The sequence below is a fragment of the Pleurodeles waltl genome, chromosome 7 (genome assembly GCF_031143425.1).
Source record: "Pleurodeles waltl isolate 20211129_DDA chromosome 7, aPleWal1.hap1.20221129, whole genome shotgun sequence".
NCBI classification, from domain to species: domain Eukaryota; kingdom Metazoa; phylum Chordata; class Amphibia; order Caudata; family Salamandridae; genus Pleurodeles; species Pleurodeles waltl.
The window spans coordinates 594,698,070-594,719,787 of NC_090446.1; the positions used below are offsets into that span (position 1 = coordinate 594,698,070).

The 21,718-nt window shown below is 43.6% G+C and overlaps 1 protein-coding gene across 6 annotated transcripts in view; it reads right to left on the minus strand.

Moving 5' to 3' along the window:
- The window catches only part of KIF20A (kinesin family member 20A), a 91,506-nt gene that overhangs the window by 43,658 nt on the left and 26,130 nt on the right, over positions 1 to 21,718 (minus strand). For all 6 annotated transcript variants that reach the window (XM_069244461.1, XM_069244459.1, XM_069244462.1 and 3 more), the window contains exons 5-11: positions 18,041 to 18,179; positions 12,676 to 12,860; positions 5,364 to 5,499; positions 4,628 to 4,822; positions 4,088 to 4,199; positions 2,560 to 2,628; positions 2,170 to 2,313 (exon numbers count right to left, since the gene is read on the minus strand). In XM_069244461.1, the coding sequence (XP_069100562.1) occupies positions 2,170 to 2,313; positions 2,560 to 2,628; positions 4,088 to 4,199; positions 4,628 to 4,822; positions 5,364 to 5,499; positions 12,676 to 12,860; positions 18,041 to 18,179 (980 nt within the window). The remainder of the gene's footprint in view (positions 1 to 2,169; positions 2,314 to 2,559; positions 2,629 to 4,087; positions 4,200 to 4,627; positions 4,823 to 5,363; positions 5,500 to 12,675; positions 12,861 to 18,040; positions 18,180 to 21,718) is intronic.

Here is a 21,718-nt window from a genome sequence, read left to right on the forward strand (position 1 = left end):
ACTAACCCTGAGTTCACTCCCAAGGTGCCTACTGACCTTCATTTGAATAAACCATTCATTCTTAGATCTTCCTTACCCTGTCTGGACTAGTGTAGATATCTCTAATGTTAGACATACCTTAGGACATGCACACATCAGATTGGCTATTCGTTTAGTTTGCTCAACCACAAAAAGGTCAAGTCATGTCCAAACAGGATACGCGGCCCGATTATGAACTTGGCAGATGGGATACTCTGTCACACATGTGATGGCTATCCAGCGAGTAGGAGTGCTCAAGTTTCTACCTCATTGACTGAAGCGTGGGTTCTCTATGTTGTTTGAGGCCTATCGCCACTTTACATAGTTTTTTGTATGTTGTATGTATTTCACTGTATACTGCTATTTTAATGTACATGGGACTACCAGATTCAAGCATGTGAATATATAAAGGATCCAATGTTGGAGAATGTGACTTTACTTACAGGCTGGTAAAATAGGGCTAGGTATAACTTTGATGCTTAAAAAAGTCATTAGCATTGTCTGTGTTCCAGTAATGACCAAAATATTGTTTACTCAGTAGTCCCCAATTCGATTTAGCATTGATATGTACGCTGAACTTTAGCCTGGGGTGGAACTGGTATCTACAGTCTGGGTTTAACAGCAAATTCAATCAGACATCTGATACTGTTATGTCTAGCAAGGTAGTTACAACCGTTCTGGAAACAGGACTAGGCTAGGCATTCAAGCTCAAAACTGAAGTTTAGAAGAAAATAGTCCCTTAATCTCAGGGGATATATACATGCTTCCTGCTGTATAAGAGAAGTCAAGGTTAGCGTAAGTTCATTATTGGTAAGTATCTACAGCTACTACATTTTTGGCAACACATGGAATACAACTAGAGAAAGAGGTGGGGTCTAGTAAAAAGACCTGGGTTCTTGAACTATTGCTATCTGCCACAACCACCAGACACCGTATATATTGGTATTAGACAGCTGTAGCCACAATAAATTAGTGCTTAAGCTCGGTTGTCTAAAGTATTTGTTGATACGTATAGTACCTCCAGTGGTCATAGACTGTCAGATCCACAGGGGTAAAACATAAGGCCGGAAAAAGCAGCAATGCTTTTCAAATTCAGGCTTAGGATTCCTGTTTAGGGAGCAAGTAACTTAGGTTTAACGACACATTAATAGATGAACATGCTTTGAATTAAGACTAATCAGCAGCATAACATAAAAAAGGTGTGTGGTACTTATGCTAATCTTACTCAAACAAGACCCTAAGCACAGCCTGTGCGTACCAAATAGGATAACCAAGCATTTGTGTTTTAAACAGTATGGCAAGTCAGTCTTGTTGCTGCTTTGTGATGTTCCTCTGGTGTAACGTATATGCATTTTCAGAGAAGTGCCATCTTAATGACAGAGGGCTTGCTTCTGTCGCAGCAGTACCTTGCTTTTGCTATTCTCACATTCATCCTCTCATCTGCGGTCAGCCCCGCCAAATCCCGCGCTAGCATCTCAAACACTCTCCCTCCACACTTTCTTCAAATATTTTCAATAGCACAGCTGTCAGTCTCTGCTGGCAAATTACTGAGTTCTTGTTAATGGAGAAAAGATCCACTAGGAGCATCCTGTCCCTATTGGAATAGCTTCTCTCCCGATCCCATTTGTAACATGCATTTTTGGTCTCCGCTAAGATTATCTGGAAAGTTCTGTCAAACAGACTTTGTTTTGAATTGCTAACTCAATGGACAACAGGCGTACCTCTGTTTTAAGGTTTAAAATTTGAAAATCCTTTTGTTCATTCAGATCCTTATTAAAAAAAAAAAAATTAAAAAAAAATAACTGCAGACGGAACCTTTTCAAGAGGTTTACCAACGTTCATGTGTAGAGGATTTTGTGGACCACTGACCATAAGCTGATAGAACCTGTAGGAAATCAATGCATCCCAACTTTTTAGTCATGCTTTAGTCATCAGAATGAGTTATGGCCCTTGTACCTAAAAGGAACGGTTGACAGAGTTTTCTATCACAGGGCTAAGGCTGATTTTAGACACCTGTCTGCCTTTATGAATTTGTCTTCCTTCCCTACCTCCCCAAAAATGCCAGCATCCACCACCCTCCAAAAACACACAGTTAGATATACTCATTCTACACTTTCTGTAGTTGGGTCTGCCAAGTGCAACTTCACTCACTTTTGTTGCTGGTTCTGGCGCAAGGCAGCAATGCACCGACCCAACGTATGAAGCGACGAGTTTATATTTGTGGCTTCCTTCATCCTGTCCCCAATCTTCTGATCTTTACAGCGCTCTGAGCCAGCTAAATCACACAGGGAAAGCCTAAAAAAGAGAGAGTGAGTGAAGAGGTGGCAGAAGGGATGAACAGTTTTAAAAGGGGCTACGGCACAAGAAAGCACAAAGGGCAGAAAGCTTCCCCAAGACCAGCGGTGTGTGAAGCAGATCTTGGGGAAGAAGTGAACATTCAGCGGATGATCTTATATTAAACCAAATTACCATTAGTAGGCAACAAAACATTAATACACAGTTAAAGGCTACGGAATTGCACAAAGTTCTGTGTTAACTCACTCGCTTATTTTGGGCACCAAGTCGGTCCCTCCCTGAAGATGTAGGATCCGGATGGAGAAAATACTGTGACTGTAAGGTAAAAATATCACTTCAAGTTACTGCACAATATTATCTCAAGCACCTATTGATCACTTTCCCACTGCAAAAGGAACCAACATGGACACAATCTTGCCACTAACGAGCTTAAGCTGTGCATCATCACAAACCACAAGCCCTTTGCATACCACACCTCCCCTTCGTTAAGAACCATTCTACCAACACGCCACCTCAGTTATGCTCCCATCCAGTTGCAGGTTTTCGTTTGCTATAAATGAACCCTAATTTCATCCATGCTCCCTTACACATATGAGCATGTTTCCTTTGCTTCACACCTCTAGATAAGAACCCTGCCACACTCAGGCAACAAGTTGCTATTTTAGTCTGTGGCCCAGCCTCATCAAATGATATTCACCTCAAACATGCCCCCCTTCAATTCATCAACACAGTAGGACTATGCTACCACATACTCATACAGTCGCTACCATTTCCTATCATCTGGTTTTCATGCCAAGCCCCCTCAACCCCTGACCAACAAATATCAGTTTGGCTCGGCTGAGCCAGTCCTCATATGGTTTTCAAAACCCCCTTCTCCTTCCAGACCCGCAGCTGGTCGTTTAGGTAAGCATTACAGATTTCACTTGTAGCTGAAGGCCTACATCCCACATTAACACCTACATGAGCACTCGCTCCCTACTTCCTGCAGCTCTGGTTAACAAGGACCGTCATTGTCTTTCCTACTGCCTCATAAAACCCACAGATGAAGACTGAGTTCAGGTGAAGAACACACTGTTCCCATTTCTCAATCACAGCTTGCATCATCTGACTGGAGCTCTACCTCTCAGTGCATTAGTTTGACAGGCCTCATACTGCAGCACACCCCCAATTCAAATTAGTTCAATCTTCAATGGAACATTTCTTTTTCTCACAGGTCAATGTATAAAAGAATAGTTTTCGCCACCTTTGTGTCAATCATCCATTAACACAACTAGATTATACTGCTGGATGTGCCAATTGAGACAAAATCAATCAAACTGCCATACTTTTTTGCCTTTAAAGAACCAATCAAATCTATCACACCAGCAAGGAAATCTCTACACAGGTTTCTGGTGAAGCAGCGGGTCAAATCCAGCCACACAATTCAATATCACTCAATCCCAAAAACGTCAATCCCCCAGTTGTAACTTGGCTCCACTGAATTAAACAAATGGTTTGGAGAAAATCCTTCCATTCTCATCACACCAACTTTAAAAATCCTGCTTAGATAGTTAAGCACAAAACCCTCCCTCTGCCATCAAGCATACAGCTATAGTAATTGATTTTGCCTCATTTGTTATCCTCCCGTTTCATAGTGTGCTTCAATAACTTATCCCTTTGCCCCACAAGGAACTCAGAACCTGCTGCAGGTCACTGAAAGCATTATACTATAACAGTAAAAGGATTGAAAGGTCCACCTCAGTTCCAGCCCACCAGGTTCAACAGCCCCTTTCACCTGCGGCTGGAGCTCTGGTTCAAATGGGTGCTAGCAAAACTCTGGTTCTTCCGACCGACCCTCAAGATCCTCCAGGCCTCATCAGCGTCACAGACATTAATCCAGTTCAGGTCTGGTGGAAGAAGCACAGGTTACAATTCCAGTATCCCTGCAGATCCCTACTGTGAAGATTACTCAAGCCTTCTAGAGTTCTACTGATAAGCCACCCTTGTCAGAGATGTAGAGTGATGCCTCAATTACGTCTGTGCCTGGCCCATAGGACTTCACAATGTTGTGCTTCACCTGCACTTCAAGGTTAGCTATTAGTACATTACGTTTCACACACTACCATTTCAGAGATGCACCATATAGGACTTTCCTGAGCAGGTGGCTCATTCTTGTGAAACACGGCCTTAATATACATCAAATCCCACCCCGCACCCCTCCTCCAGACAAATATTTCTCATTCCCCTTCACCAGGCAGTGCTTCTATAAAACAAAGTCTGTAAACCCCTACAAAACAGCTCCAATTTGCCCCCTCCCCAATACACAAGTCCTCACCTTTGACATATGGACTCCCATTCTTATCTTCGCACAGACGCAGGCTCTGCCTCTTGCCATTATTTGGCCCAGAATCAAGCAGATCATAGATGAACTCATTGTAGATCTCAAAGAAAGAAACCCATATGGAGAACTGGGATTCATCTGGGTCCTGGAGTGAGACAGCATCAGAGTACGCCCAGCGAGAGCATGAATCTAGGGATCAGAGACAATGGAACTGGACACGTTCAGATTGACAAGTAGGAACATTCGAAAGTTCAGAGACAGGAGACCATTGGTATCTCTCCCATAGACATAAATATGTGAGCTGTATCCATCCTCACAAGGATTTCAGAAGCTCCCCCAAATGCGCCTCCTTCCCCAAAAGGAGCAGATAGCCTTCTCATCTGCAAAAGGTGAATTTCCATGTGGATCCTACCCACACAGGTGCAAGCCAGATCAAAGTAATTCGTTCTGCTGCTCACGGACTAGCCCTGGGCAGAAACAGTTTAATCTTCTCTTGGTGTAGCCTTCTGTTACACTAGCCCACAGTACCTCCTTTCTTGCAGAAGAAAGAAAACCACACTAAATCAAAACCCGCCCCAACAGTAAGGCAGGAAAGCAGAGAGCCACCCCACCAAACTTTCAGGATAAAGTCACTCATCATACATGCAGGGTAGTGTTAACCTCCAGCTTTCACAGTGGCAAGGAGTGATGCCCCTTCCTGACAATGTAGTACTGAATGCCCCAAACATACCTTCAAGCAGACTGTTAGTCTGAGTGTTGAATTGACTTGTAGAAGAAAGACCAGCCACCCCACTATCAAAGCTTGTGCTGTTTGCAGCCCGTGGATCGGTGCCGAGGCTCCTCTTCAGGGGCGTGAACAACTCCTCCTGTGAAAATAAATCACTCAAATGGTCAAATTCCACCTTACTACCAACAAAAGGGACCAGTTACACCGAAAGGCTAACTAAAACAGTTGTAGGACCAATACACTAACATCCACTGATTAACATCAATGGTCAGACCCTACAGAACAAACCTGGACAATATATCATCAGGCAAAACTAGAATGTGCATCTTCTGAACCCAGAATCCAAGTCTAACACTCTAACTTAGCAAGACAGTGGAATAAGTGCGCTAAGAGCTTGCCACTAAATTTAACAGAAATCATTAAAGCTTACATAAAGGGAGATTTCCTCTGCTCTATGCCCCCCTAAAAAAATGCTCTGAAAAGCACAGCACAAAAAGCCTGGAAAGTGTCAACTCACAACAGGAGTGATTACCAAAACACCACTATACAAAACATATCAAGAATAATACAGAATAGCTGGAGTATGAATAAAAATGAATCAAAGCAAAGAGTTAGCTGCTACCATGGCCAATCACTCTTCAGTGCCTTTTTTTTTTTTCTTTCAGCTGACAGAATCTGAAAAAGCACCAACTGAGGTTACATTTTTCCAGAGGCAGAACGCTCAGAGGCACTGATCCCACCATGACCAACAGTAACCTGGGTTGTTGGTGTTAGGTCTCCGGACAAGAATTTAAAAAAGTAGACGGCCTATTAGTCATCCTGGCCGGCACAGGCTCCAAAACGGCACCAGAGCGGTCGGGGACTGTGCAGACCCACCACTTTCAATGTGAGCTGTGAATGGATCACAGTTATAGTACTAGTTTCTCATGAGCAGCACGTACACGAGGTACAACTGGGTCTCACTTCCACCTAGTCCACTTGCAAATCGTAGATCATTCATGTCTCAGACAAAGGCAAGGGTTCTCAGTTATGGGGGCTTCAGAGTCCTTTTACTAGAGAGACAGCTAAAAAGGCATGTGCCTCTGGAATCCAACAGCATCACTGCCAGACAGCACATAGCTTGTGCTGAGATGGTAGTAGCCACCATTCCAAAGAAAGGTGGGGGCAGACTTTGGGTATTCCACTTGACATCACAGGAAATCTTTGTTGACAAATCAAACAACATGGAGCACCTCCATTGGCTTGCATGACAAGTTCACTAGAAGAAAGCTCACTAGAAGGAGGGGTCCAGAAAGCATAAAAAGGCAAAACATAAGTGTTAGAAATGGGGTCTTTGGTTGGCAGTCAGGTTACCCCCTATCCAAGCAAGGACCCTCACTCTAGTCAGGGTAAGTCACACACAATCCAAATGATCCTGTGCCCACCCTCTGGTAGCTTGGCACTGATCAGTCAGGCTTAACTTAGAAGGCAATGTGTAAAGTACTTGTGCCATAAATCATACAATAACACCATATAGCACCAAAAAAATACACCACACAGTGTTTAGAAAAATATATATAATATTTATCTGATAAGATGCAGGTCAAAGCAATTAAAATGCAATACGTAGATGTTGAGGTATCACTGTAAAAGTGATATAAAGTGTCTTAATTCTTTGCAAAACAAATAAATGTCTCTTAAAAACAATAAAAGTCTCTTGCGAGCACAAAGTACCTGGTTCGCGTTCAAAATCTCTGCAATGGACCGCTGAGGAGGCGATGCGTGGAAGACTGAGAGGTGTGCGTCGGTTTCGCCCCTTCGCACACCGACTAGCATTGTTATTTTCCACGCAGAGGAAGGCTTTGCGTCGATTTCCGGTGCGCGAACATGGTTACTCTTCGGGTTGTAGGGTTTTCTGGCACCCCGGGGACGGTGCGTGGAATCCTGGGCTTGCGGAGCAAAGTCACAAGCGCTGCGTCGATCCAGTGGGCGTTGTGTGGAAATTTCTCCTGCATGGCAGGAGCTGCGTCGACCCAGGTCAGCTGTGCGTCGATCCGGTGGCCCGTGCGTCAAAGTTCTGGTCGCAACGCAGGCGCTGCATTTATCTTCTCTGTGCAAAGCTGGGCTGCGTCGTTCCGGTTTGGCGTGCAGTTAATTTCTCACCGCAAGGCAGGCTGTGTGTCATTTTTAGGAGGCTGTGCTTCGAATTTTCACTGCACAAGGAGTCCAGTTGCAGGAATTAAGTCTTTTTGGTCCTGAGACTTCAGGGAACAGGAGGCAAGCTCTATCCAAGCCCTTGGAGAGCACTTCCCAGCACAGCCAGAGATCAGCAAGGCAGCAGTCCTTCTAAAAAAAATAAATAAAAAAAAAAGCAGTCCAGGTGAGCCCTTTTGGGCAGCCAGGCAGTTCCTCTTGGCAGGTCTGGTTCAGGGATTCTTCACCAGCAGGTTTCTCGTCCAGAAATGTCTGTGAGGTAGAGTGTCTACCCCAAGAAGTGTCTAAAGTCTGTGGTTTTAGGTCCTCTTCTTATACCAATTTTGGCCTTTGAAGTAGGCCTACTTTAAAGGAAAGTCTCCCTTGTTTGTGAAATCCTGCTTTGCCCAGGGGGTTGGAGTCTGCATTGTGTGAGGGCAGGCACAGCCCTATCAGGTGCGAGTGACCACTCTTCCCCTCCCTCCTAGCACAGATGGCTCATCAGAATATGCAGCCTACACCCCAGCCCCCTTTGTGTCACTGCCTGGAGAGTGGTGCAAACAACCCAACTGTCAAACTAACCCAGACAGGGAATCCACAAACGGGCAGAGTCACAAAAATGGTTCAAGCAAGAAAATGCCCACTTTTTAAAAGTGGCATTTTCAAACACACAATCTCAAAATAAACTTTACTAGAAGATGTATTTTTAAATTGTGAGTTCAGAGGTCCCAAACTCCACGTCTATCTGCTCCCAAAGGGAACCTACGCTTTAGTCATGTTTAAAGGCAGCCCCCAGGTAAACATATGAGAGAGGTAGACCTTGCAACAGTGAAAACTGAATTCCGTAGTATTTCACTGTCAGGACATATAAAACACACTAGTATATGTCCTACCTTAACCATACACTGCACCTTGCCCATGGGGCTACCTATGGCCTACCTTAGGGGTGTCTTACATGTAGGAAAAGGGAAGGGTTAGGCCTGGGAAGGGGGTACACTTGGCAAGTCTAATTTATAGTTTAAAATTGCATACACAGACACTGCAGAGGCAGGTCTGAGCCATGGTTGCAGGGCTACTCCTGTGGGTGGCACAACCAGTGCTGCAGGCCCACTAGTAGCATTTGATATACAGGCCCTGGGCACCTCTAGTACACTTTACTAGGGACTTTCTAGTAAATCAAATATACAAATCATGGATAAACCAATTAACAGTACAATTTACACAGAGAGCATATGCACTTTAGCACTGGTTAGCAGTGGTAAAGTGCTCAGAGTTCAAAAGCCAACAAACACAGGTCAGGAAAAATAGGAGGAAGAAGTCAAAAAGTTGGGGAGATGACCCTGTAAAAAGGGCCAGGTCCAACAATAAGTTACAGTAAAGTTTTACAAAGTCATGCTAGTTGCCTCAATAACAGTCTGCAAATCAACAGACAGAGCCTAGTTTTACTCAGACAGTGCTGCAGAATTTGCAAATGAAGAAGACAAAGGTAGCACATGGATATGTCGGGTCATTAGACTCAAGAACCTCTGACAACACCATGCTGAAGAGGATAGTTGGAAAAAGTTTTCACTGTTTCCTTCTAAATATTATTTTAGAAGTGGAGAGGGTATATCCCTAAAGGGGTTTATCACTGCTCCCAAAAACTGAAAGGAAACAAATAGTTTGATCTCTGGATGCAGGAAGAACCTAGTTTAAACAGTGTTGCAAACAAGCTAAGAATCCCTTGAAAAGCCAGACACCCAAGTAATGGGAACAAGTGAAATTCCTACAGGCTGTTGGGTCACCACTAACAGGTGAAACTCTGTAAACACCTGCTTAAGGGTAGACATCTCTATCAATAAAGCGGATTACACACTACTCTCAGAAACCAACAGATGCTGTTCCTGGATGGAAATGTGGAAGCAAACACCTTTACGTTATACATATTTCAACAATCCTCGTGTCCTCCAACATTTGAGCTATGTTATGTTAAGTTGCTTATATAGCGCATGGCTACCCGAAGGCCTCCCAGCGCTAAAGGACAATTCTCTATAACTATAAAACAGAAGATCTTAGGACAGCCAGGTTTTGAGTTCATGACTGGTTAACCGAAGGCTGCGGGGGAGGGAGTTCCACAATTTAGCTCCGAGATAAGTCATTGTGGTACCTCCCCATCTAGATTTATTTACTCTGGGTATAATGGCCAGTGCTGCTGATGCAGAACTAAGATCTCTAATGGCTGTATAAAAAGATGCAAGGGTCTTTAGAAGGGGAGGGCCTCTATTATGTAGTGACCTATGGATACAGCACAGGTTTTAAACACTATGCGCTGTTCCACTTGGAGCCAATGAAGTGAGGAAGCAGTGGTTTTAACAGCGGCATGCCTAGGTATTTCTAAGAGAAGGCGGGCCGCGGCATTTTGAACCACTTGTAATTTCCTTTTAACATATTTGGGGGAACCAAGAAATAATCCATTGCCATATTCCAATCAAGAAATAATGAGAGCCTGGATGATGAGTATTGCAAAAACCGCCCTCAAAAGCCTCATTAGACCGAAACAAGTAGCAGAGATTTTTTTAGCTTGATGTTCCATAGTAAGTTGGGAATCTAGCCAGACTCCTAAACTTTTAATATAATCCTTAGGAGAAGGCAACTACACCAAGGCACTGGGCAGCATGGGGTTCGTGCCCTGATGAGGACATTGTCCCAATATAATTACGTCTTTTTTATCTCCATTTAATTGGAGCATTCTTTCATTCATCCATCCATCTTGACACTGCCTGTAAACAAAGAGACAATTAGAATCGGAGTTAGTGGAAAATGAAACCACTAGCTGGGTGTCATCTGCATAAGAAACTAGAGAAAGTCCGAATGGCTCTATGATCTTGGCCGGTGGGGGGGGGCCATATAAATATTGAATAACGTAGAAGAGCCCTGTGACACGTCACAGCTGCATTTAAGCCTGCTGGAAAGATAACAGTCAAGAACCTGAAATCATCTTCCTTTCAGAAACGAACAGAGTCAGTTTAGTGAGCCTCCCTCGATTCCAATCTCCTGATACAGCAAATGGTGATCTACTGTATCGAAGGTAGCACTAAGATCAAGGAGTACAATCGCCGTCACATACCCCTGAGCCATACTCTTCCTGACCTCTTCCATGACAGCGATCAAGGCAGATTCAGTGCTGTGTAGAGGTCTAAAACCCATCTGGGTCGGATGAAGGATGTTGTTATCCTCAAGAATGTTGAGAGTTGAGCATTAATCTGTTTGTCTACTATTTTAGAAGGAGATGGTAGTAGCGATATAGGTCTATAATTTTTGTGCACTGTTGCATCCTGGTTAGGTTATTTCAGCAGGGGTTTGACTATAGCATGTTTCCACTGATAGGGAACTGTGCTCCTAGATAGTGAAGAATTTAACAGTTGAGTCAAAACAGGAGCGATGACTGGAGCCCCGAGAGCCAGTATCGAGGGAGGAGTAGGGTCCAAAGGGGATCCTGATTTAAGTGACGAGAGGAGGGAGGCAACCTGATCCTACGAGAGAGGGGGAAAATTGTGAAATAGAAGCAACACAATTGTGGCGGAAATCTGCTGTGTCTTCCGGGTGAGGCTTACTATTCAATAAACTTGAATAGATGTCAACAATTTATTGTTGAAAAAACAATGCTAGATTGTTGCTGGGCTCTAGAGAGGCTTCGACTGATTCACCATCAGGGGGTGATTGTAACATTTCTTTGATTTACTGAAAAATCTCTTTGGAAGAGTTAGAGGACTCTTCAATTCTAGCAGCATAGTAAGTACTTTGGGCTGATTTGATTTCAGTCTAATCGCCTTCCTATATTCGACCTTTAAAACCTGCTGATAGGATTTTCTCCATCTTCTTTCTTAACATCTACATTTCCTTTTAAGGATTTGCAGATGTGGAGTAAACCACAGGGCACTAGCTTTCCGGAAACTCCAAATTTTCGCACTATATGGGGAGTAAAGTATCTAAGCAGTCCATGATCCAGTCATTGAATGAATCTATCCCGAAGTCTTTCATATCAAGAAGAAACTGTTTACGGCTCTTCAAGATACCGATCCAATTGCTGGCGTTAAGTTTATGCCAGCGCCTAAAAGGTTGAACTATGACTGAGATGGTCTGCATATGGTGGGAGTGGCTAAATTTGAAGAGATTAAAAAATGATCTGACCAGGCCAAAAGGAGAGGAGGCATGGAAACTAAGCCTGCTAGATTGCTAAAGAATAAGTCAATGGTGTGTCCTTTATCATGGGTGGGGCTTCTGACCAATTGACCCAGTTCCAATGCCTCCATGTCAGCAAGGAAGAATTTAGCCACCAAGTTATCTAGGTTATCTACATGTATATTAAAATCACCTAAAATAGTAAAATTGGGTATTTTATATATTAAGTGTGATCATATGAAAGGTTACTACCATAAAAATGTGTTCAAGTGCCACGCTTCTAAAAATGAAAATATTGATTCTGGATTCTCCCCCTCTTTTGGAGCACAAAATAGTGGGTTAAAAACTTTTGAATAGGCAGTATTTGTAATATATGAGCATCCTTTTTCTACCAAGAATAACTTATTTGCACATACCAGATCACACATAACATGGGGTTAAAAACAGACAATGGCTTCAGTTAATGCTAAGGTGATCCATTTTGGTTAAGGATAAGGTTGAGATTAGTGATAGAAAGCGTATGCAGTGAAAAATGAGGTTGCACCACATCATGTTACCAGATACTCAAAACAAATTAATGTGAGTTCAATCTGACCTGACCTTAGCTAGGAAAGGATCGGGTGAGTCAAACATCTATCAGGCAGGACCTTGGCTGACAGTATCAGAGAACTCAACATCCTGCTGACCACCATGACCATATCAGTGCCAGAAAGAAAGGTGTAGCTCTGGCTTTAAATGAGGAAAGGCTTTCCAGTAATACACTTAGGGGTCTGCCTGAATTTCAGAGACTGTCTTATTAACAGACTTATTTAGAAATATCATAGCAAATTGCTAGAAACCGGACTTAGAGCACTGAATGCAGGATTAAATTGGAGTAAATGGGTTGGATGTTTCACACACAGGATAGCATAATTTGAAGGGTATAATGTTATACATCCTAGCACCTCACCAATATGGAAACATGCTAGCCACAGCCACTCACCTCTCGAAGGCTAGACAGTAGTGCTGCTTTTTTCAGTTCTTCCTGTCGGACTTGTCTGCTATCCAACCACACCACTTCACTGGAGAGAGAGGGCTTCAAGTCTGTTCCTTTATGCAAGCGATCCTGAATGCTGCTGAAGATCAGAGAAAGGGAGCGCGGCAGGATCCCCCCGTCCTTACTATTGCCTACAAAGAAGAAATGGGGAGGTTAAAATGAACTCTATCATCGACACTCAAAGGACCAGTCTTTTATCCATGGTAAAAAAAAAAAATCTACCCACTCTGAGCAGCATGAGTTAAAATGTCAAAGCAGCATGCTCAAATTTGAAACACCCCAACTCTATACAAACTTAAGCTGCCTTTACAGGCTATCCAACAGTGATGCTCCAAAGAGGCCCCAGGAGTAAGAGCAGCAAACAAAGCATTTCAGGCACCAAAAAACCTGAAGGCACACTAGGGTTCAACAGAAACAGGCAAAATAAAAATATTATTTGCAGTTGTCCGAGAGGTGAGTTAGCCTGAACCTATTTTACCAACTACAAACTGTTAGCTGTCACCTAGGCAGGCAGCACTCCATCCTTGAAAAACACAAAAGGTGATGGGAGGAATGCTTGCAATAAGTCTAAACAGTGGCAGTCGCACAGGGTACCATTCCAACCCTTTTTTTGCCCACACTATGCCACCTCAGATTACACCTAGCAATATGCAAATCAGTCTTGGTACTACTGCAACAGAACAGCCCATGCCTAACTGCAGAGCCAGGTCCTCTTTGAACTGGAAAACAAACAACCCAAGACCTGTTTTGCCCTGATTGGGACTTTTCACTCGGGTATTGCTTGGTTTCTAGTGGCACAGGACCCATGTCTGGGCATACCCGTGCCACTTAGGGTATCACATCAAACACACAAAGTGTTGGGAAGAATGCTTGCAGTAGGTCTAAATAGTGGCGACCTCTCTGGGTAGCAATCCAACCCATCATTCTTTTTTTTCCCACGAAGCCACCTCAGATTAAACAGTCATATACAAATCAGTCTTGGTCCTGCTCCAACAGAACAGTCCAGTCAGAACTGCCAAGCCAGAAACTCAACCCCTAGTCTAACTTCATCAATAGATATACAGTGCCTCTACTTGCCAAGAACACAGAGGACCCCGAATGACACCGCTCGTACTAGACTATCCACAAGTCCTATTTCTACCAGTCTCCCGTTTAACGCCCATTCAAGCAGGTAACAGACCCATTAAAGATCAATGTCTGATAAATCACCTTACACACATTCACATACTATCCCCTTGTAAGACCTTGTGGACATCATGACCACTTCTGCTTGATGGCCATAGACATTTGCACTGTGTTGCAAGTTGGCTTAGTGGGATGTGCCACTATTACTCAGATGCGGATTATGACCTATGTACTGTACTCATTCACCCTCATTAGCTAAGCCTCCAGGGTTTGTGCCTCTCACAGGGTTGAGTCTATATAGTACACCATAGTTATTTTCGAAACTGTAATAATTTCTACTGCAAAACATACCGATTGTATGGATTCTGGTGCCTAAACACATATAAAGATACCTTTTATTTTTATAAATTGGTGCAGATCTCTGAGTCGTGTCTGCCATTTACTGACTGTGTGCCTACTGCAAATGGCTTTCACTCCTCTCTGATACGCTTAAGGCTGGTGGGCCACACTACTCCCTACGAGAGCAACTTGGGATTGTTAGAGCAAGCGTTTGTCCACTTATAAGGGAACCCCTAGACTTTGCATGGCTTTCCTCATTTTGGAGTACCATATAAAGAGGCAGCTTCCTACAGATGGGTATATGAAATAGGTGTCATGCAGGACGAATGCTACCGTACAGTCTCCAGGGTCCACACAGACGAGACCTGGGCCATTGTGAGTATTCTGAATTTTTAATTCCGTAGGAAGGCATTGAGAGGGCACAGCTTCAAAATAGGGTGGAGACTTCTGTCCTTTTCAGGCACCAAGAAGTAGCTAGCGGGAGTAACAACCACATCCTACTTCTGGCCCACGCACCCTCTGGCTTGTACTTCATGCGACAAGATGGAAAATAGTCCTGTCAGTCAGTCACTGGGGGAGGCGGTGGAAGGTGAAGTGGAGCAGAAAGAGAGAAGAGGGCATAACCCTTGCGAACAACTGGCAGGCCAACCCATCTGATGGTATGCTCCTCTAAGGGCATGGTAAAGGGGTTTTGCAGGTGGGCCTGCAGGGGGGTAGGGGACTGGAGGGCCTGTTGACCTTGACCAAGGCAGTGGGCACTACAGGCGCAACACTTCTGGGTGCCATGCTGTGGATAAATTGGCTTGCAGTATGTGTTACCTCTGCTGAAACTGCAAAAAGAGCAGTAGGGATGCAATTAGTGAGGTGGGGCTGATTACCAGGGAGCGTGCAGTAACTGTGCTTTTCTCGACCCAATCAAAAGCAAAGCCTACCCTTTCCCCCAACTAATCAAGTAACATCCAGTGGCATGCCCATGAAGGAAGACTGGACATTACTTTTTTTTTTTTAACGGTGGACCACAGCCAGATGTGGCGAATGGCAACACTGGTGTTGATGGCCAACCCTATGGAATCAGTCCCAGCCACAGCGAATCTTTAACTTGGCAGTATCTCGGCCGTCCTCAATTGCCTGGGCAAGGGTGGGTTTGAGATCTTCAGGAACACATGGGAGGACTTGAGCCACCCACTCGCTAAGGGCAAAGAACTACGCTCCAGCAGGCAGCCTGGATTTACTAATCTGAGCACCGAGCTGGAGGAGGAAAATGCATGTTTTTTCAAAGATTTTAACATGTTTTACTCTGATGGTGCAGTTACGAACACTCTTGCTTGCATCACCAAACTTTCAGGGGAGGAGTGCAGAGAGAGAAAAGCAGGGATATGGCATGCAATTTGGAAGCTGACAGGCCTCATTAAATGGTTGAAGGGGCCCAGAAGATGTTTGCCATGGCTGGAGAATTTCGGTCAATACGTTAGTCGTCACCTCCAAGGTGGGGAACTGGAGGTCAAGGACTTCAGCTGCTCTACATTTTACCATGGCATAGGAAGTGGACTCCTTTCCTTGGCTGGTTCAGGGGATGACAGAAAGCTTGTTTCAGGGGAGGTTTCAAGACCACTAGCCTCCTGCAAGTCATACCAACTGTCACCATGATGGGGGTAAGCAAACTCATTACCTGCATTATAATCCTTATCCACATCCATACCAAGAAGTGAATGTAAAGTTTATCATCTTCCTTGTAGTGATGGCAGAGCAATCAGCGCCTTAACTGTCATCGGGCGAGGTCAGACAAGCATCGTCTCCAAATTAAACCTGATTATTGGTAGCTCCTTGTCCGGTGTTCCACAGACCAGGATAGACAGCAGCGGGGTCCAAACTGGTGCCAGAGGCGTCGTAACAGAATTGGAAGGTCCAGCTGGTGTCATGGGTGAACAGACCAGCAGTACTATCAGCTCCTTGGGGCCCAAAGGCATGTAAGACTGGGTCATCAAGAACCTGGAGCACTTATTGCAGGGTGGCAGACAACCCTGAAAACTCAGGTTGTCCGAGAACCAATTGCAAGATCAGCTGCAAAGATGTCAGACTCCGGGAGCGACTATTTGGATTGCAATGAAAACAGGCCTTGCAAGTGGTTTCAGGGACTCCTGGAACATGACATGGTCAGATCTTGGACTGAGACTTAGAGTGGTCTTGGCAAGGAGTCTTATGCTTGGCAGTTTAACATTTTGCCTCATAGTCCCAGATGGCCTTTGAATTCATTCACACAGAGTCACTGTAGGGCTTGGGAAAGTGTCTCAAACCCAGACACCTGTTGGTGCTCTGTCACAAACATTTGCTTACGACAGTCCCTACTGGGCTAAAAACTTGCCATTTTAGGAGACATCCTTCACACACTGTTGGAAATGTTTAAAAATAACCAGGTAAGGTAACTCTCAGAGACAAGAGGGAGTTCTAGATCCATGTAAGGAGGTGCAGAATTTTTTTTGCTGACCTCAGCACAAAGGGTTGGCACCTACATAGGCTCTGTAAGTTGTTTCCAGGGCAGAACGGTGCTGGTGTGGAGCTGCATATCACCATCTAATGGTGCACAGAGGTACTATGAAAACATTTCCTGATCCAGTCTGACACCAAGGGAATATTCAAAAGGTTAGGAATCTGCAGCTAGAATTCTATATCAGAACAAGGTTCTGGAGGAAAGAGTGGGGTAGGGCAAACATGTGTCCATCAAAATATATATTTTTTGATAACTTAGGGCCCTAAACCAGGTTTTCCAACTCTCACACTTTTGCTTGGGATCCTGGTTCACTGCTCTTAGGCAATCATTAAATACGGGAATACTTTCAGGTGTCAGCCCTATTCCCATTGACTTTTGAACTTGCCTTGTAGTGCCCATTTATAAGGCTGCTTTTAAAAGGTGCAACCCTGAAAGCATCAATTAACCTTTCATGGTAGTGCACAGCCGGACAGCATTGAACTTTTATGGGATGCAGTGACACAATCAATTATCAAATGTTTAGACCAAATCTTTGAAACTGGACTTCTGCAAACAATTGCAGTTTGTGTGCATGACCATATCATTATGGACTTTTCCACTCAGTTGGTTCCAACTCAAATTATGCCAGGTTATGAGGGTTTGAAGAAAGTATAACCAGTGGTCAGGGGGTAATGATTTTGAATGAGGTGTACAAGTTGAGTGGGCCAGCAACTGGAGTGAAAATATGACAGTGCTTAGCAAGATTATGCCTAATTATTTTAGTTTTCACATACGTTTTTAAACATATCATTCTACCAAGAGCTTCTCAAACAAGGGCTTAATTATCACATCTTGTAGGTTAGCCATTTGTCCCCTGCACCAGACCCAACCTACTGTCAAACATGAATCCTTTCTGAAACAATATACTAGACTTGTGCTACATTTTTATTTCTCCTATGTTCTTATCTAAATCTCTCCTCTGGCCTTGCACAAAAGCTTCTTAGATTTTCCTGAATGTACTATTTTCTGCTTGTATGTTTCTGACCATAGCAAAAGAGTGACTGTCCTTGAGTAGAGGTTAAAGGCACAAATTGCGGCAGGTTCTATCCAGATAAGAGTGTGGGAGGGCACAGAGTGAGAATGGGATTTGTAAGTCTAGAAACTAGACAAGCAGTAAAGCAAGCACCAAAGTAAACCCAGCTGTCAAGTGTAATAGGGAGCCCATTGCAGCCACCAGCAGGCATTGGACAACCCGTCTCCAGGCTGGCATAATTTTAGCTTCAAGGGTGATGAAAAGCACAAAGGAACTCACAAATATTGAACGCAGAGCAATACGCTTCAATGTATCTGAAATAGGTGTTTTGAAGGGGGAGTGCGCACCTTGAATAGTGTACGTTTTGCCTGAATTTGTGACACCATATGTGTATATAAGCCAGTTCTGTCCATTCAATGCCTCCTTCACCACCTGCTTCATTGTCCCCTCAAAGAATTGTTTCTGGTCCACATCCGGTCCAAAGATCTGTTGGGGAAAAAGAACAAAAGCAATAACATCACACAACTGGAACCAAGCAAAGGAAACCAAATAATCAACACACGAACACAATGCTAATCAGAAAGGATGAAGAGGAAAACACATAAATAAGTCCTGTGGTTTGGGGAAGATCACCAACAACTGGGGTTAGTGCTCCTGGATCAACTTGCAGGTTTTAACACCTTCTAAACTAGATGTTTCTACATACCCTTACTACTTGGCCAAGGTAGGCTGCCTGGTTAGGGTTTCATCATGTCATTCCTCTAAGATTACCATCAACTAATCATTTCTATAACAATGTTCTAGATCTCCTTTAAATCAGATTGTTGCCCCACAACTTCTACATAGGTTTCCTCAAGACCTTATTGTGGGTTGCTCTATGTTTACATAGAAAAGCCGCAGAGAACTACTGCACAATTGCTTTACCAGTAGACTCCCAATAAACTTTCTGCTCATTTCATCCATCAGAAACCCAGTTCTGTTTGAGCGATGTGGCCTGCCACTTTCCTAAAAGTCTTATCAGCCATGACCTCCCAAACACGAAAACCTTTTGGCAGCATCACTTTGTTCCTCCATCAATACTTCCTCGTACTGCTACCTTAAAGATTGCTATTATGGGTCCCTATGCACACATCTATTTTTGTCTGTCGGCTACTCGTTGTGGAATACTAAAAAAGCTCCACTCTATGGAAGACAATTCCTCAATTTCCTTTTAGACTGTGCTCATTAATAAAAGCACCATGTTCTCCAAAATCCCAGTTCAGGGCTCTGGAGTAAATACTACATTGTAACACCCAACATAAAATAATCCACTCAAATATTATGCAAGAGAGCATTAATCCAAATGACTGACGATTTTCCCACTAACTATGTTAGTGGAACCATGCCTCCACATGGCATGAACTTTTGGCCACACTTCAACTACATTCTAAATCATATCATTTCATTTAAAAACAGTTTTTGTTAAATAAAGAAACTTTAAGATACAATCATCAGTGACTACTAAACTGACTAGAATTAGTGAGAATTGTTTTTGTAACTGTTAACTGAATTATTTCGATGAGAACTGGAACAGTCACAGTATGTAAAATATTGCATTGTTCAGGTAACTTGATATAAATGAGGTACAATCAGAGAACACAGGCCAGAGTGACAAATCAGATGAACCTGGGATGCATAGAACAATAAGGAATGCAAAGAGAGAAGAAATGGGAGCCATTTAAGAGCACGCCAAAATAATACACAGAAAACATCAAGTCTTGGCAACGAGAAAAGATCTCTGGCATAAAACCTATTAGCTTAGCCAATTATTATATTGTTTACTTTTTCCCCAAGAAGTAGAAAATGCATTCAAAGATAGCCACGTTGGGAGCATCTGTATCCAGGGCAGAAATCGTTGTATGCATTTTCTAGTAACAAGAGATCTTGAAGAATTACTGGGGAAAAAGGGCAGAGATACAGTTTATGTCATTTAATATGTTATGAATGATGTAAATGTGAGGTCATAAGCAGTGTATGTTAGGGGTGCATCAAATTACATTTGGCTCACTGAACTATAACTGGTGAATGTAAGTGGTTTTCCATTTTTTAAACGCAAGTTCTGGAATCCTTTCAATACTTAACTATAACATCACTTTAACCTTTGGCTTCTTCATGACAAAAAAATGACATATGTAACCAATACCAACCATTTCCTCACTTTAACTTTTGTCAGTGATTTTTTTTTTTTTTTAAATCATACGCCACTTCCAAGAGTTCCCTGCTTTCCACCCTCTGCAGGCTGCCAAAATCTGCTGTGCACAACGCTTGGCCATGAGTAATGACACAGAGATTAGGACCGGGCATCTGGCCAGGTACTTCACACAACCTTCTGACTGGGCACCGTGGGATTGGCCACAGGGCCTGGCCATCAGGCTCTGCGCACAGTCCTCAAAAGGCGATAAACCTGGAGTTGCATTACCGTCACCCATTCGCAATATGGTTTGCAACAGGGCATTGCCCTCGCTTTAAGTCATGCACCAACACTCTACAGGCAGGCAACACCCACAAGTGCCTACCTTTGACCAGGTGCACCAGGGAATGGCTGCAGGATTTACCTTGCCACCTCAAGCCTTGTTTTCTTTTTCCCCACAAGGTGATCAGTGGACCGAGTTGGGTAATGGCAACTGCCACATACCTTTTCCTGAGACAACCAGACTTACAAAGCGTGGCTGGTTTGTGAATCAAGAAAGAATGAAATGAGATTAAGGTCCTTAGTACAACAGTGTGCTTTATTTATTTTTATAAACTGGATTCAGATATACAGGGGATCGACCAGTTATTGGGCCACATATTCCTAAAAGTTTACCTCTTCAAACCCAGACCAAAATACTATCCATCCACCCCCCTCGTAAAATACTGAACAGGTGTATACCAAACATTAGAAAATGCATAAAAAGTTCTCTACAGGGCTGCCAGTGTTTCTACTACACAAATCTCTTGAATGTTTCAGGAAGATATGTGCCAACAAGAAAGCAGTCTTCAAAGAGACTGATTTGTTGACATGAGCTGAACAAGAGCAGATATTATTCTTGTCAACGCAACATTCACTTGCAAGGTGGTCCAGACCACCACACCAGGAGGGAGAAAAAAAAAGAAAAAAAAAAACTTCACCAACCATTTCACAGACAGTTTCACAATTGGCCCAATAAACGCAGGCTCCAAAGTACCTTTTCCTTTAAAGATAACAGCTGAAAAGTGAATTTGTATTGATAAATACAGGTCTGTACTTTCCCAACTCAAAGATGTAAGGAAAAAGCTGATGTTACATAGACTGCAATAGGAATGAACTTCTTGCCGTTGTACCATATAAAAAAAACAAAAAAAAACCTCTTCCGTTTTCCAAACATTCTTCTTGTTGGAAGCACTCAACTGAAATATTGTAGTGCTCTGTTTGAATGTGCAAGTACACATACCAAGGATATGGCCCTACTTCACCTAAGTTAAACATCCCCTGCTCTAGGAGCTCAGTAGCCGTGCTGTTAAGCTCAGGGACCAAAGGGTCATAAAGAACTGTTACTCTGTTCTTACAAGGTGAGACCAGCACTTGATGCAAGAGCACCACAGAGTCATGGGCAGGTCTGGATATAATTGTGTCAGGCCCACTGTAAGGAAATGCCTCCTTGGCATGGTTGCCCCCTGACTTTTTGCCTTTGCTGATGCTATGTTTACAATTGAAAGTGTGCTGAGGCCTGCTACCCAGGCCCCAGCACCAGTGTTCTTTCCCTAACCTGTACTTTTGTATCCACAATTGGCAGACCCTGGCATCCAGATAAGTCCCTTGTAACTGGTACTTCTAGTACCAAGGGCCATGATGCCAAGGAACGTCTCTAAGGGCTGCAGCATGTCTTATGCCACCCTGGAGACCTCTCACTCAGCACAGACACCCTGCTTGCCAGCTTGTGTGTGCTAGTGAGGACAAAACGAGTAAGTCGACATGGCACTCCCCTCAGGGTGCCATGCCAGCCTCTCACTGCCTATGCAGTATA